This window comes from Lycium barbarum, chromosome 10 (genome assembly GCF_019175385.1).
Source record: "Lycium barbarum isolate Lr01 chromosome 10, ASM1917538v2, whole genome shotgun sequence".
Classification (NCBI taxonomy): Eukaryota; Viridiplantae; Streptophyta; class Magnoliopsida; order Solanales; family Solanaceae; genus Lycium; species Lycium barbarum.
In genome coordinates this window covers 18,359,869-18,376,743 of record NC_083346.1, presented here as the reverse complement: position 1 = coordinate 18,376,743, position 16,875 = coordinate 18,359,869, and the positions used below count along the sequence as shown (strand labels likewise).

The window sequence follows — 16,875 nt, the reverse complement described above, 5'->3', positions numbered from 1 at the left end:
ATTACAAATATATGATTATGAACTATTGTATTACTTATAAATCAAGAACATGTTTACAAGCTATTTCATGAAACCATATTTACAAGCTAATTCACGAAAGTCATGGCTTCTTAGCCAACTATATTATGTTTATGTTTTTGGGAGTTGCACGCATTACCGAGAAGGCTCAGATAGCCTGAAACTATGTAGCCACCATAGGACAAGGATCGCTCCGCCTAGTTAGGACGATACCTTAATTTTACACTGAATGGTTCCATCAGGTACTTTACTACCTTATACCCTGGCAAGGTATAGGGGCTCAACTGGTCCGGCGAGGTACCAGACTCCACGTATCCACGTGGTTTTATCATATGTCGGTTTATGAAATGCTCTCCCTACTTATCATGTTTTTACTGATGTTATATATATATATATATACATATGTACTCATGCTCATGTTCATCTCCAGGTTTTCAGTTTCAGTTCTTATCATGTTATTCCATGTCCCATGTTATTTCTTTCAGTTGCTTTACATACCAGTACATTCAATGTGCTGACGTCCCCTTTTATTGCCCGGGGGCCTGCATTTCACGATGCAGGTACTGATATACAGGACGACATATCTGCTCAGTAGGACAACATTCGTATCAGCTTATTAGTGAGCCCCATCTCATTCGGGGTTTAGTCAAATTTTGCTTTATGATTAATTATGCATCTAAAGGTATGCTGGGGGCCTTGTCCCAGTAAGTATGTTTTCCAGTTGGATCATGATAGAGGTTTCATAGACTAGACAAGTCAGTTATGTCACGTCAGACATTTGGAGTCGTATAGCCATTTTGGCTCACTCATGTTTAAACAAGTATTTTATTAAGTATTATGACTTACCATATTTTATAAAGGCTCATTATGCATTCACGTTATATTCCGCTTATGTTATGCCTCATGATAGTTCAGCAAGCCATGTGGTTCGCTCGGTCACATGCAGTCAGGCATCGAGTGTCGTGTTACGTCCAGGCCATGGTTCGGGGCGTGATAAAACTTGGTATTAGAGCCTAGGTTCAAGTGTCTTAGGGAGTCTATGAAACCGTGTCCAGTGGGGTCACTTTTATATGTGTGTGCGCGCCACACATATAAATAGTTGACCACCAAGACATTTAAGTTTGTCCCACTTCTTTCAACTCTAGATCGTGCATTAGAGCTGTGTTCTCAGAAATCACTCGAACTCATGTGTTCTTTCCCAATCTACCAAATACGCCTCATCTCAGGGTATGAAGAAGATGTGAATTTAATCATTATCGGTGTGTTGCTTTCAGATAGAGTTATCAGGAGTTATTCTGACTCATGCGCATTGCATTCTTTCAGAAAATGTCTACTAAGAGAAATACAACTTCAGGCCCGAGGGATACCATTGATGGGACCCCAGAGACGAACTCTCAGACTCCGAGAGTTTTAATTTTTCAATTCTTCGACTGTAGTTCATCAAGCCCTGCTTCAAGTACCACTAACATCCCAGCTCAGACCAATGTGAGGAAGAGGGTTTTTCATAATCCTATTTGCTGCCGGTGTAAAAAGAGACATCGAGGGGTGTGCCGCTATGGCACCCATCGAGGACTTGCACTACTTTGGTTCTTCTTTAGCGCGTTATTTTCCCACCACCTCCTATGCCCAACACTTAGCCATCTCGCCGCCTACTCTACTGGACGCCTTGCTCTCTTATATATTTCTTCTTTCCCGATAGAGCTCTCTCTATCCCCTCTCCTGCGGATTTCCTCAAATTTTTGGGGTTTCTTTTTTGTTTTTTAAAAAAAAAAAAAAAAAAGACCTCGTGGGAAGTCTTTTGTATAGATTTTGTTTGATTGAATTTTGTGGAAGCTGACGACAACTACAATTCCAAAAGTTGTCGTTGATTTGAAGCCTTCGCATAGATTCATATCGCTACGGTGTTGGTGGATGTGGTCAGAGAAAGCAATTACTTCAATCACGACTCGAGGCACACTCCCACACTTCCGGTGATTATCTCCTCTTTTACTCTCATATTTCTTACTTTTACTGGACACTATGTCTGTATTTGTGTGATACTTTTCGCTTTTGGAGAGTCAAATAAGAAAATGTATGTTTGTTGTATAAATATTTTAAATTATTAATTATTCTGATTTATAGTATCTCTTGTATAGTTTCTAAATATGTAAATTATTTTTTTCTAAAAACTAAGACTATATGTCCAAATTTATGGTCAAAATAAAGAAGTTTGATTGTAAAGTTAAATCGTATATGTTCTGTGAGGATTCCATTAATTTGCATTCAAAATAGTGATTGTTTGAATTCCACTGAAGGATCTACCATTTCCCTGTATGTTTCCATCACCCTATACTCATCTCTGTTTAATAGTTCGTTTTTCATATATTTGTCTATGTAGAAACCAAATTTGTCATTTGATACTAGTAGCCCAGCTGGAAAATTCGGTAACCCAAGTTTCGGGCATAAAAATATTCCTCAGCAAAATTGACGCCTACGAATTTACTTGTAGGAAGGTCAAAGCATTATGTCTATCTTGTTAGGATCGGGTGTCCGGGATACTGCGAATTAGACAAAGCAGTCAATTAAAGAAAATAACAAGGATAATAGGAGATAAAGATTTAACGTGGGTCGGTCAACTTGACCTACATCCACAACCAAAAGAGGAGCAAATTTACTAACACCAACGGATAGTACACAACAGAAAAGAAAGTACAAAATTAGAATACACTAATATCCAAAAACCCCAAGAGAAAGGGTTCACACAAGTGTTTTCCAACACAACTCTCTATAAAGAAGAAAACAAACTCAACTAATTGTTCTTTTTCAAATTGGTGTGTTGGACAAGTACCCTCCTTTATAGGGACAAAACTTGGCCTCCAAGTTGGGTAAAAAAGGAAAGAGAAATGACCAAAGTTTTCTCCTCCACATCACCAAACTTTTGCTCCAAGAAACACTTGTGACCAAGTAAATTGGCACATGCCAAATAAGGCCACATCTTACATATCCTTATTATAGTGTAAGAAGAAATTCTTTATTGTAGAGAAACTGTTTTTCTGCGGCTGAATTGCTTGTTAATTAGTAGAAGTATCCAGCTGAATTACGGACTCCGTAATACTTTAGACTGAAAGGAAAATCCTAAAAGAAAAATTCCATTTTTTTCCTTTGCATTAGATTCGCATTAGTACAAGGTTCTTTTGTGAATTTGTAGACACATCTAAATCGAAGAAATTGAGTTTAGAAGAACTTGGTTTTTGACTTAATTATGGGTTAAAGAAAGGGAGGGGCATGTTCATTTCAACTGAGTTGCTTCTTGAAATATCTACGTGGCTTCAAACATGCAGCATTTAATGTGCTGGAAGTATACTCTTAACGATTTGGAGTAATATTCTTTTCTACATACAGGTTTATATTAAACTCCAAAACACAAGAGAGTGGCTGCATTGTTAGCTGTTTCAATAGTGTTTTAATTGCTAGAGACCAACATCAAGCTGGACTTGGGGTGCAAAGATGTATTGCGGTGAGAATATGGAGTCCAATGTTTATTTTCACATACAAGATGAGGCAGAAAGGCTGCTTAAAGAGATTGAACTGATGATGAAGAATGTTGAGAACTCTAAATTGTATGCTGGAATGCGCTTGGATCTCGAACGGAATGAAACTTTTCAACAACATTTGTTTCGCCTTTTAGGCTCTCATTCACATGTTCAGGTGGTCATCTATGCTTTGGGAAGCATGGAATCCAGTTTTGATGCACAGTTTCAGCTTGCTGTAGTTCTCCTACTAAAGAGAGATTTTCCCAATTGGATTGACAATATAGAAGTATACGATCCTGTAATGTCTCCAGCTGATATGCTAGTTTTCAGAAAACTGGGTGTTGAGGTTTTGACCATTAATGAAAATTGTAAGAGGCTAGTTCGAAGACCAACAATGTTCTATATGCCTGTTCCATATAGTTATCTTATCGGAAATCTGTTGGGAGCGAACTGGTCTTCATCTTGTATTAACCAGATTTTCCTATTGACAAACTCATTACGCTGTTTGGCGACCCGTATTTCAACACGTAATCAGGATGGAGAAACACTGCAACGCCTAAAGAGAATTCTCCCCTTCACTACACAGATTGACATAAAAGTTAGCCATGAGGAGATCTATATTAGTGTATTTTCAAGATTTGCTTGGCATTTCTTTGACGTGGGTCCCAACATGGACATGGAAGCATCACTCCCTGGTACTGAATTTCCTTCTAATCTTGATTCAAGTTGGAGAATTTATTGGTTGCTCTTACGACACTTGCACTGACCAGATGTTTTTATTTTGTTGATTCAGTGACTAAGATCACAGAACATGAAAGAGAAGACGGAGATCGACATTGGTTGGATTGGCAAAGGTAATTAGATGTGAGACTAGATACCAAACTTTCCATTTATTATTGAATACAGTTCTCTTAGGCAGAGCTAGCTCATTCTGTCAATTGTTGATTCCTGGAAACAAAGGTGTTTCAACTTAGCAGATCGTTAAGTCATTACCCCTTTACTTTCTCACTCTCTCTCTCTCTCTCTGTATGCTTGTTTCCTTTCTTTCCCCTCATGATAAGATGTGTTTTATACATGTGAATTATTTAAGTGCTAGTTGGAGAATCTAGATCTTTGTGGTTGCATTATTCAGAGTACTTCAAAATTATTTGCTTACAACAACTGTAGAAGTGAGCTGAAGGAATCATACGAGGGTAAGGTGTACGTCATCCTAAAGATGTAACTTTTAACTTCAGTGTTGCAGGTATCTTGAAGAATCATTTTTGGAAGCTATGCAAAGTGATAGGTCTAGTGAGGGATTTGCAGAATATTTTGGTGAATATCGTGGGCCTCGTCGTTTAAGATGCAGCGCAGTTCCTCCTCCACCAGCTTGGATTAAGCTAAACGTTTGTGGGATTGGTAAAGAAGGTGACCAGTCAGGACGATATAGTGGCATCTTCCAAGATGATACTGGAATGTGTTTAGGCAGGTATAGTGGTACCATTGATGTTGAAGACAATGTGATTGCTGGACTGGAGGCCTTGAGGAATGGGTTAGTCAGATGCGTGGAAGGAAAACCGAATGCACAGAAGTTGATTGTGGAGTCCGATAATGTTATACTTGTCCAATATGTTAATGGTCACCCTGAGCCAAATGAAATAACCACGTACAAGTTGAAAGAAATTTCCGACCTGCTGGAACGTATAACTTGTGCCATTTACTATGTGTATGAAGAAGCCAATAAAGCTGCTAGAGACTTGGCTCTGAGAGATGAACCTCACAATCGATCATAGATAGCTTTGTTTTTCTGCTCACGGGGTAGGGGTGAAGCTTTCTAGTTTCAGCTAAGTTTCATATGCCATATGCTATTTATGTTGCAGCAGACTGATGCAGACATGGATCACAGAGCAGACACTTCTGTGTCTTTCTGACTTCTCAGTACAAGGTTTTTTTGTTTTTCAAGTGATGATGAATGCAACAAAAAAGAAAAAAGAGAAAACAAATGCATTCCGGAGCAAAGGCAAGCCTTATATGTTATCTAATTTGTGTAAACTGAAGCAATTTTCTCAATCTATGTTAATGTTCATTGAATGTATTTAGTGTTCTTTGCCTCTTTAATTTGACAATATTATACTATTTGAACTGAAGTTTACAGCCCAAGAATGGAAAATATGTACCTTGTTTTCACTGAGGCGAGAGTGAGATATTTGAAATTGTTGAAAAATCAAATAAACTACAGGAGCAAATTAAGGTCAATATAGCTCCTGTGCATAAGGTGGTGCTGGACAATGGAGACTGGAGTTGAGGGAAATGTGTGTGCTTAAGGTTGGTACTTTAATGTGACTTTATTGAGGGAATGGGGTTTGCCCAAGCTGGAGCTCCATCTCAATTTTCTTTTAATGCTGTCATATCTGAGGTGAAGTTCATTCAGTTTTGAGGGACAAGCGTGATCCCAAAAAACTAACTGCCACATCATTTTTAACCCTAAAATTTGACAAAGGGTAAGAGTGATCTATTTCGCATAGTTTAAGCGTAATTTTGAGACCCAATTTCATTGTTTTAACCCGCTTGTTATGAAGTCCATGGTTTACATCGAAACAAATATAAAAAAAGATATGTGAAGCTTACAAATATTCATTTAATTATTTGTATTAAGAATAAGAGTTAATACAATTAACTTTTATAAAATTAATTTATGAGTCAAACGCCTTTTTATATTTCTTTTTTTATAGAAGATTTTTTTGGTTTGCCCTTCAAAATCGAACATATATCTAGCAGCACAAGTTCTTTGAAAGCTCGGGGCATAACTTGTGGATATTATGATACAAAAAATTATTTTGAGGGGCAAAAATTAAAGACCAGCACAACAAAATAGGGGCAAAGTGCAAATGACCCAATTTTATATCCAATCAAATATCTGTCCCATACTTCAGACAAAAAAGGAGAGGGAGTAGATTCACCTTTAGTTTAGTATTGGAGCTGCACTCCATTGGTTCTTTAGCGCGCTTTTTCCAATCTCCACCACCTCCTAAAACTTGCCACTCTTTTTGCGCGGAAATGTAATTAAATGCCTAGTGGAAAGTGTTTTTGTATAGATTTTGTGTGATTAAGTTTTTGGAAGTGGAAAACAACTATAATTCCAAAAGTTCTTACTGATTTAAAGCCTTCGCGTAGATTCGTATCTCACTTCAAGGCACCATTTTACTGAGGGTTAGCAGCTGAGCTACACTTCTAGGAGCCGTTTGGACATGAGCAATAACAACAAAAGCAGCGGAAGATCCTGCAGACCAACCCACTTTTATATGTGGGTTCATTTCAGAATGTTTTTTTGTTTGACTTCAATTACCATATGGAAATGGAGCCTTAACCCGACACAAGAGGAGCCCTGTAGGATAGTTGGCTTAGTCAGCCCAACATAGGTATTGTGCTCTAAAGGGATTCCGTGGCCGTGCCTGTGATACCTCTTTATTCATTCGTCACACATCTGGGGATAGTATCTACCTTCGTTTATATGTCGATGTTGGATCTATTCTTCTCTTCCGCGAGTGAGTTAGGTGGGTAGACTGAACACCAACCCAACCTTTTTCGGCCTATTGGCTATTGGGTGGGGGCAACTGGAGGAAGACAACACGGGGCTGCGAGTGAGCCGAGGAGAGGTTGAGTGAAATCAGCAGCTAGCCTTTTCGGAATAGGAATGCCCGATGTTCTTGGCGTTCTTGCGAGAAGCAAGGGATGTCGTGAACGGTGGGAGGTCACAGAGAATTGACCTATTCATAGAGTGATCATGAGATGAAATCATGTTTGAACACGCAATTTAAATTTCTTAAGTTGCAGTTTTTTTTATAAACATAAAAACCCCACAAGTTTTGAAAATCATCAAAATTTTCTCAATTCTTATACAATCTTAACAAATGAGTAAATTATAGTTCATAATAAAATTAATACTCTACTAGAAAATCTTTTTAAAAAATACAACATCAATTGATCAAACTTTAGTTCAATAAAAAGGAAAATTTAACATGAATAGTAATGTAACTACTCTTTAATATAATCCTCCCACGTGGTAAACATGATTGGTAAGTATATTTTAACAACTTGCACATTAATATTAAATGTAAATGGTTGGTAAACATGACTGATAAATATATCTACCAACTTATGCGTCTTTTCTTACCAAATATAAACGTATGAGTCAAATTTTACATTTATATTGTTTGAAATCATGATTTCAAATCTCAAATTATGTCTTTTTTGATGATTTGAGATTTCATCTCATGAGATGAAATCTGAGATGAAATCGTATGTCCAAACGCCTACCTAGTCTTCAACTGTTGTCAGTATCTCCTCTTTCACTCTCATATTTCGTATTTATTTATATACTATTTATTTATTTTTCTCACAGGTTGTGAAATTAAATCGTATGTGTTAAATTGCATTAGAAATAGTGATTGTTTGAAGGAAAAGGGCCAAAAATACCCTTGACCTATTTTACCCTTCGTTACGTTTTTGGCTAAGACATGCTCTCGCCATTACGTTTTTAGCTCAAAAATGCCCCCAAACTAGCCGAATAGCTGAAAAATACCCTTCTGCCAATTGTTGCTGCAAATCAGGGAAAACGGATAGTTAGAGGGTATGTTTTAGCCAAACGTAACCGAGAGTAAAATTGACTTATTTCTAATAATTCGCGGGTATATTTGACCCTTTTCGACTGAAGGATCTATCATTTCCTAAGGTATTTACATCGCCCTATAATTTTCTGTTTTCAGAAGATCCTCTCTCCATTTATTTGTCTGTGTAGAAACCAAATTTGTCACTTAATACAAGTAGCCCCTTAACGTGAAAGTTCTGCAACTCAAGTTTCGGGCATAACAAATTTCTTTTTTGCTAAAATACACCCCTACGAATTTATCCATTGAGAAGGTTAAAGTGTTATTCCTTTTTGTTTTTTCCACTCACTTTCCGGTACCCGCTTCGGAGCCCAACTAATCCAGCTTGGCCCTGGAAAGTCCCACTTTGGGGATTAAAGCACTTTCTATCACAGAAAACTCCATTATGTCTATACTTATAGGTCAGAAGGCTTTCCGTATTGTAGGGAGGTAAACTAAGTTCTTTTATTGCCACTTCATTTTTTTGATGAATTAAGTGTTTATTCCCTTAATTAGTAAAGGTATCCAGCTGAAATACAAACTCCATAATACTTTAGACGAAAAGAGGAGATCATAAAAATTCATCTTCTCCCTTTGGGTTTGATTTGTGAGCTGGCACTTCAGAGTAATCAATTTTCTTTTTTTGCATAGTTCTTTGTGAATTTTTACTGGCAGTTGATATAGCCTTTGTTGCTCGGACTCTTAAAAAATGTTGAAGGGTGAGTGTTGCATACTTCAAAAGTAGTGCATTTTTTTTAGTATCCAACACGGGTGCTGCAACATTTTTGGAGAGACCGATCAACATAGATGGGATAAATTGTATTCTGAAAAGCTTGTGTTTGTACTAGAACGATTGCAAACACTACCTGATTAGTTTCGGATAGGTTAAAGAAAGTAGGTGACTGGAGCACCCCTATATGGAAGAAGTTGAGTTCAGAAAAACTTGGTTTTTGAACCTAATAATTGCGAATCATACAATTGGTTTTGAATGGGTTAAAGAAAGGGGGTATGTTCATATTCTTCTTTATCTCTCACTGCCCTCTTTCATCTCAATTGAACCAACTTATAATAGAGAAAATGTCAAGTGAGTTGCTTCTTGAAATATCTTGTGGCTCCAAACAATCAGCATTTGATGTGCAGCAAGTATACTCTAATGATTTGGAATCTTTACGCAAATAGCCGACCATTCACTGTTTACTTTTTTCTAGCCGGTATACATAGAGTATATACTGATTATACATGGTTATACACATATTATACATATATTTTACATCAGCCATTCATTTTTAGTTTAAGAGGTTGAGTTAGAGGGGTTTTAGGTTAATTATTCATATGTTTTTTGGGCGACAAGCTACTTTCCACCGGCTAGCAATTCTGTACTTTTGAGTTCTACAGATAATGAGAAATGCTTATTTTCTTTTTGCTGAAAAGTATTTCAGCCTGCTACTGATTTTGTATTCAGTTCTGCACTTGCAGGTTTGTTTTAACTCCAGAACACAAGAGAGAGTTGCTGCATTTTTAGCTGTTTCAAATAGTGTTTAAGCTGCTAGGGTGCTACGTCACCTGAACTTGGAGCGTAAAGATGAATCATGGTGAGAATATGGAGTCCAATATTGATTATCACATACAAGATGAGGCAGAGAGGCTGCTTAAAGAGATTGAACTGATGGTGAAGAATGTTGAGAACTCTGAACTGTATGCTGGAATGCGCTTCGATCTCGAACGGAATGAAGCTTTTCAACAACATTTATTTCGCCTTCTAGGCTCCTATTCACATGTTCAGGTTGTAATATATGCTTTGGGAAGCATGGAATACAGTTTACGTTCCTAGTTTCAGCTTGCCATAGTTCTCCTACTAAAACGAGATTTTTCCAATTGGATTGGCCATATACAAGTATATGATCCTGGAATGTCTCCGGCTGATATCATAGTTTTCAAGGAGCTGGGTTTTGAGGTTCTGACCATTGATGAAAATTGTAAGAGGCAAGTTCGGAGACCAACAATGTTCTACATGCCTCATCCTAATTATTATCATATTGGCAACTTGCTGGGAGCAAACTGGTCTTCTGCCTGCATTAACCAGATATTTCTACTGACAAACTCATTTCGCCATTCATTGACCCGTATTCGACCATTTACTTTCAATCCAGAAAGATCTAATTTGAATGGAGAAGTAGTGCAACGCCTAGAGAGAATCCTCGACTTCACAACAGAGATTGACATAAAGGCTAGCTATAATCAGATATTTACTCATTTGTTCTCAGAATTTGCTTGGCATTTCTTTGACGTGGATCCCAACATTGACATGGAAACTTCACTGCCTGGTATTGAATTTCTTTCATCTTGATTCAAGTTGGAGAACTTATTGGTGGTCTCATGATACATGCACTGAACAAATTTATTGTTTGTTGATTCAGTGACGGAAATTTCAAATTTTAAAAGAAATGACAAATTGGAACGTTTTTGGTTGGATATGCAAAGGTACTGTGATATGAGACTAGCTACTAAACTTTTTTTTTTAATTATCGAATGCAGTTCACTGTCTAGTTCTGTTGATTCTGAGAAATGATGGCGCTACCAATTAGCATATCATTGAAGTCATTAGCCTTTACTTTTTCCATGTGTATGATTGTTTGATTTCTTTCCCCTCGTGATAAGATGTGCTTTACACATGCAAATGATTTAAGAGCTACTTGGAGAATCTAGATTTTGTTGGTTGGAATATGCTAAGTACTTTTAGAATATTTTCTTACAAGGTGTGCTTCATCCCTAAAGATGTAACTTCTAACTTTCGTGTTGCAGGTATCTCGATGAAGAATTTTTGGAAGATATGCAAAGCGATATGACTAATGAGGAATTTGCAGCAATATTTGGTGAATATCATGGGCCTCGTCGTTTAAGATGCAACTCGGTTCCTCCTCCTCCTGGTTGGATTAAGCTAAATATTTATGGGATCGGTACAGAAGGTGATCAGCCAGGACGATTTAGTGGCGTCTTTCAAGATGAAACTGGAATGTGTTTAGGTAGGTATAATGGTACCATTCATGTTGAAGACAATGTGATTGCTGGACTGGAGGCCTTGAGGAATGGGTTAGTCCGATGCATGGAAGGAAAGCCGAATGCACAAAAGTTGATTGTGGAATCTGATGATGTTATCCTTGTCCAATATGTTCATGGTCGCCCTGAGCCAAATGAAATAACCATGTCCAGGTTGAAAGAAATTTTTGACTTGGTGGAGCGTATTACTTGTGCAGTTTACCATGTGTATGAAGAAGCCAATGAAGCTGCTAGACACTTGGCTCTGAGAGATGAATGTCACAAATGTACATAGATAGCTTTGTTTTCGGCTCACGGGGTAGAGTTGAAGCTTTTTAGGTTCAGCTAAATTTCACATGCAATATGCATTCTATGGCAAGTGATGTTGTAGCAGACTAATGCAGACATTGATTACAGAGCAGACGCTTCCATGCCTTTCCGACTTCTTATTACAAGGATTTTTTGTTTGTCAAGTGATGATGAATGCAGCATTTGAAAAAGCAAAACAGAGAAAAACAAATGCATTCCGAAGGCAAAGGCAAGCCTTTTAGTAATATGTTATCTAATTTGTGCAAACTGAAGCAATTTTCTTGATCTGTGTGAATGTTCAATGAATATACTTAGTCATCTTTGTCTATTTAATTTGATAGTATTATAGTATTTGGTCAAAAGTTTTCATCTCACTGATGAAAATATGTAGTTGTTTTCATGAGGCACGAGCGAGATATGAGATACTGTTGAAAAACCAAATGTAACAGATGTTCAAATTAAGGCCAATATAGTTCTGGCAGCAACAGGGGATCATAGGTGCTGCTGCTGTAAATAAAGTTGGGAGATTCATGATAGAAAAATGGATGATTAGTCAATTTTTCTTTCTTGATGTATGATCTCTTTACATTAATGTCAAAATTGTTTTATTGAAGAAGCTCAAAGTTGAAAGAATCTAAGATGGGTTCAAATGGGAGATCTGTTAAACATTTTCGAAGCTGGAAATGTATTACCTCATGATCTAGTATGGCTGCAATATGCCCTAAAAAAAATTCTGGTGTTTTTCCACTGTTGCCTGTTGCTGGACTTGTTTGACAATGCCTTCTGAGAAGAATCAGTTGAAACTTTACCTGCAATCACAAGTTAAACTACGTTGATAGTGTGAAAATCTTTACACTATATATAACTTTAGTCCTTATTGAATACAAGTCTCTCTCTCTATTTTTGATTTCTCACCTAGTGTTCGGTACTCATATTGGAGTCTGACTAAATCTGGATTCGCGCTGGGAAATCCCATGAATACAGCTCTATGATGCAGAGCTAATTAACAATGTTGATTCTGGGAAACAAAGGTGCTGCATCTTTTGTCCCTCAAGTGTGAGTTCATGCCCAACTTAAATATTTGTGTTCTCTTGGAATGCCAGTTAGTAATGTAAATACTGTAATATTCCTGTTGCTTGGCACAGAAAAATAATTAATTTTGTTCCCTAAAATGCTTACTACTATATATCTTCCATATTCCATTATTTGTTAAATTATTATCACTTTACTGCATTAACGTAAAATTATAAAGGTTGCATCAGTAATTTTTCCGTACGTGGACCCTAATTACGTATTTTTCCTCTTTAAAATATCTTATGTCAATTTAAAGAAAAAGTAAAAATAGGAAAAAGAAAGCGATACTCTAGACTTGGCTCTGACTTGTAATGAAATGTAACATGTGGGTATTTTCTAGTTTTAGAAATTATGAGCCCGTTTGGATTGGCTTATAAGTTGCTTATAAGCTGTTTTTAGCTTTTTTGAGTGTTTGACTGGCCAGCTTAAATTCATTTTGTGCTTAAAATAAGCTTACAAAAATAATTGGGCATGTTTGACTTAGCTTATCTAAAACAGCTTATAAGCTGAAAACAACTTATAAGCCAAAAAAAATAAGTTGGGCTACCCCAACTTATTAGCCCAACTTTTTTTTTTTTTTTTTTTGCTTGTAAGCTGGAAACAGCTTATAAGCTGTTTTTTTAAGCCCATCCAAACATATAGACACCCTTCCCAACTTTTATCCAAATACAAAAATTGTCACTTGCTTTTAAACTTTTAACCGTAAGGGTGTACAAAGTAAACTGACAAATCGCACCAAACCGATAAATCGAGTCAAATCGAGAAAAAAACCCGATTAGTGGTTTGGTTTGACTTGGTTTGGTGTCGGAAAAAAAAAACCGGGCCATAATTGGTTTGGTTTGATTTTAACTAAAGAAAGTCAAACCGAACTAAACCAATCCGACATTACATGTTTTCAATTTTTAAAATATTTTATACATAAAAATATTTATTTGTAATGTAATTTATAAATATTTCTTAAATTTTTTCGTAGTATTTTATCTATTATCATATTATTCAAGCTTATACTTAGAATTTTGAATGTCAATAAATTTTATATCCTATGGATGTTAGTAACTCAAATAATGTCCAAACCAAAACCAACTCAACACTATTGCTAACAAAAGAAATTTAATTTACCTCTAGAAATGACAATAATGTTGGATATCTATTCTTTAGTTTTGCATAATTGATTTAGAGAGTGAAAATATATAACTTAAATTTTTTTTGTCATGTAATTAATATTTATTAGCCGTACTTATTTTAGCATGACTTAGTATTTTTAGAATATGGTCATTTTCTTTATGGCTTGTTAATTAACAATATTTATTTTAACCGATTTTATTAGCTTTTATTGAATATTTTAATACAATATCATAACTCTTCTCACATTTTGTGTTATTTTCTTAAGAAATACCTTATTATATAGTTGTATCTTACTAGGACTAAAGAAATATTTGAAGTAAAAGTTATATGTTTTGTATCAAGACTATTCCGGAAAAAAAAACCTGAAAAACCCGAAAAAATCCAAAGTTGAAAAACTCAAATTTTATTGGTTTGGTTTGATGTATAAATTTAAAAATCTGATGCAATTGATTTGGTTTGGTGTTTAAAAAATCCAAACCAATCCGATCCATATACACCCCTACTTTTAGGAGTGAAGTTCAATCATCTCCATTAAATAAAGTGTAGGGGGAAATGTACTTCACCCAAGGAATTTTTTATTTTTTGGCGTGAAGATTAATTTTACTTTAAAAATAACGAAAGCAAAACGTTACTTTTGCTTAGGCTCAAATTTCATTTATTTATTTTGGTACAATTTCCGAATGCAACTTATTATTAATATTTTAAATAAAAGGCAACCTCAAGTGATGATCTCCATGTCCACGTGTGATCCTAGTTTTGTAAATAATTCAAGCTTTTAGCTCACTTCTTGCTATATTTAATTAAGTCCACATCATAGTTTCTTTTTTGACCAAGGTATTTATAGATGAAACCAAACTTAGCAACTTTAGCTTTTTATTGTGTGGAAAAATTAAATAACAAGTGTATATATTTCACATTACTTTACAATAAAGTTAAGCTGCCTTATTTGTTCTGAATGAATTGTCCAAATGTCAAGTCGTAATCAAGTGTTTTTGTTATAACAACTTATTTACTTTAAATAAATTTAGTTCATTAAATCTTTGATGAAGATTCTTGAGGAGAAGTCCTTGTGCCACCCCTCTGCTCAATTAGATTAGACTGCACAACCACTACTAGCAATCACAACCATTGTTGTTACCATCTATTTTTTCTCGTCTTCTCTAATTTCTTCATTTTCTTTTTTTAGTCGTGACGTCCAAGCATGCTTGTGTACTCCGGTTAAATTTCACAGGATATCTGCGATCTCTCGCTTTCGATTCTACCAAGTATTTGTACTAGGCAACTCTGTTCACTAAACTTGGACAAATCAATAGAAAGAACTCACCTAATATTTTTGTCATAATTGAAATTGAACCTAGCTAAGATCTCATATTCTCAATTCACTTCATTGACCACTAGCTCATACCTTTAGATTAGGTGCGAAACTCCTCCTTCAATGCCCCATCTCTTCTCCTATAAAAACCATAAGTTTATCATGGGTTTTTATAATGACCTCAAGTTAATATTATAATAATAAATGAGTTCATAATCAAATATTTGTGTATATTTAGTGGAAGAACAAAAAATTTAAGATAAGTTTCACTTTGGATCCGCCACGGGTGGTACATCACCATATAGACAATAAAAAAGAGTCATCTCAAAGAAGAAAGAAAGTATCAATAAAGAGTAGCCAGAAAATCGAAAAGCAATTGAAAGTGTTCTTCACTCTATAAATGGAAAACAGATTTTAGTTCCATCTATTGACATCGATATAGCATTTGTCTGGTATGGTGAAGAGAATGAAATGTCTAGGCATAAGAACGTTAGATTCTTAGAAATATGTTAGCTACTGTCTTTTCTCTCTCTATTTAACGTGTGAAAAGATTAAATTCATTAGGTCTTACTCCCTCCGTCTCATAATAAGTAACATCTTAGCCAAATTTTTTTGTCTCATAATAAGTGTCACCTTAGAAAACCAAGACATAAATTGACTAGTTTTTTCTAATTCTACCCTGAGACAATAAAGTAACATCTAAATGATGATTGGAAAAGCCACATAGTAACTTGGTATTGTTGGATTCCCAATGTCAAAAGGTTTACTTCTTGTGCATGCTCTAATCAAAAGGTAAATGTAATTTATTTTTATTATATAGGGATAATTTGATAAACTTCACATTGCATTATTGGTTTTTTAATATGTCTGTTTTTTGCTAAAGTGACACCTATTATGGGACGGAGGGAGTATTTAAGAGTGTGGTACACACGAGAAATAACCCTCTTTTTCTTTATGCATACAAAAAATATTTCTCAAGTTTTTGGTACATGCAATTTAAAACATCTTTGTTCGATCTACTCAAAAACTTAGGTCTGGCAAAAAAATTAAATTTGGAGTTCATCAGGCTAGAGCTGAAATTTGTACCTTACGTATGTTTAACTAGTAAATATGTCCGCTCTTCGCGCGGTTATTATCATAAAATTAAACATAATACTTTTATTAATTTAGTTGAGATAGGATAAATGTAAATTCTCTTGTATATGAATATAATTTTTAGTTGTATATATATCGGTTAATTTACAAAAATATTTTCATTATCTACAAAAATATTTTCATTATCAACAAAAATAATAATTATGAAAGTGTTTTACTTTAAAATGTTTGTGGGTGTGTTTTCTTGTATTCTACAAAAAAGAAACATGAAACGAAAGCTAAAGCAATTTAAACTCACGAAGAAAACAAAATGACCAATTTATTGTTGGTTATATTCATTTACATGTAACTTCCATAAACCTTTCTCTCTTTTTTTTGCCAAGTACAGTACAACTAACTTTACAATTTGTTTGCTTTAACTTACTGGCAATTCCTCTTGGTAGTAATTCACATTATCAAGTATATTAACTGATAAGGTTAACTTGCTCAACAATCATATTCCACCTTAAAAACTTTCAGTTCTTAGACTCTTGTTTTATCATCGACTCATCGTTATTCAGTTTTGTGCTTCAAGACTGAGTATTTTTACTAAAAGGTAGATGTTACTCCCGCCTGTTCAAAATAAGTGTTTATTTGGTCTTTTTATTTTTGTTCAAAATGAATGTTTACTTACAATATCGAGAAGAAATTAACTTTTATTTTTCAGATTTGTCTGTATTTACTAAAGGCAATAAATAAGTAAGAGTCTTATTAATTAAGTCAAAATACC

The 16,875-nt window shown here is 35.2% G+C and overlaps 2 protein-coding genes across 4 annotated transcripts; both read left to right on the top strand.

Moving 5' to 3' along the window:
* The first annotated feature begins 1,068 nt into the window (after nt 1-1,068).
* On the top strand, nt 1,069-5,604 carry LOC132613643 (uncharacterized). Its single transcript, XM_060327762.1, has 4 exons — nt 1,069-1,988; nt 3,400-4,225; nt 4,324-4,384; nt 4,774-5,604. The coding sequence occupies exons 2-4, from the start codon at nt 3,505-3,507 to the stop codon at nt 5,300-5,302; spliced, it is 1,311 nt and encodes a 436-aa protein (XP_060183745.1). The 5' UTR covers nt 1,069-1,988; nt 3,400-3,504; the 3' UTR covers nt 5,303-5,604.
* Nucleotides 5,605-7,837: 2,233 nt separating this feature from the next.
* LOC132615371 (uncharacterized) lies at nt 7,838-11,818 on the top strand. 3 transcript variants are annotated; one of them, XM_060329974.1, is made up of 4 exons: nt 7,838-8,241; nt 9,632-10,479; nt 10,573-10,636; nt 10,958-11,818. In XM_060329974.1, exons 2-4 carry the CDS (start codon nt 10,065-10,067, stop codon nt 11,484-11,486), a joined length of 1,008 nt encoding a protein of 335 aa, XP_060185957.1. In that variant the 5' UTR covers nt 7,838-8,241; nt 9,632-10,064; the 3' UTR covers nt 11,487-11,818. The 3 variants fall into 3 exon arrangements, with proteins under 3 accessions (XP_060185957.1, XP_060185955.1, XP_060185956.1); XM_060329972.1 differs by lacking the exon at nt 7,838-8,241 and adding an exon at nt 8,248-8,605; XM_060329973.1 differs by lacking the exon at nt 7,838-8,241 and adding an exon at nt 8,248-8,605 and having other exon boundaries at nt 9,618-10,479.
* The last annotated feature ends 5,057 nt before the right edge of the window (nt 11,819-16,875 follow it).

Excerpts from the sequence above, each read along its gene's own strand:
- LOC132613643 (XM_060327762.1), top strand. The coding sequence starts at position 3,505 with ATGTATTGCGGTGAGAATATGGAGTCCAATGTTTATTTTCACATACAA. Across the intron at positions 4,226-4,323 it reads CATGGAAGCATCACTCCCTG|TGACTAAGATCACAGAACAT; the intron begins GTACTGAATTTC and ends TTGTTGATTCAG. Across the intron at positions 4,385-4,773 it reads CATTGGTTGGATTGGCAAAG|GTATCTTGAAGAATCATTTT; the intron begins GTAATTAGATGT and ends TCAGTGTTGCAG.
- LOC132615371 (XM_060329974.1), top strand. The coding sequence starts at position 10,065 with ATGTCTCCGGCTGATATCATAGTTTTCAAGGAGCTGGGTTTTGAGGTT. Across the intron at positions 10,480-10,572 it reads CATGGAAACTTCACTGCCTG|TGACGGAAATTTCAAATTTT; the intron begins GTATTGAATTTC and ends TTGTTGATTCAG. Across the intron at positions 10,637-10,957 it reads TTTTGGTTGGATATGCAAAG|GTATCTCGATGAAGAATTTT; the intron begins GTACTGTGATAT and ends TTCGTGTTGCAG.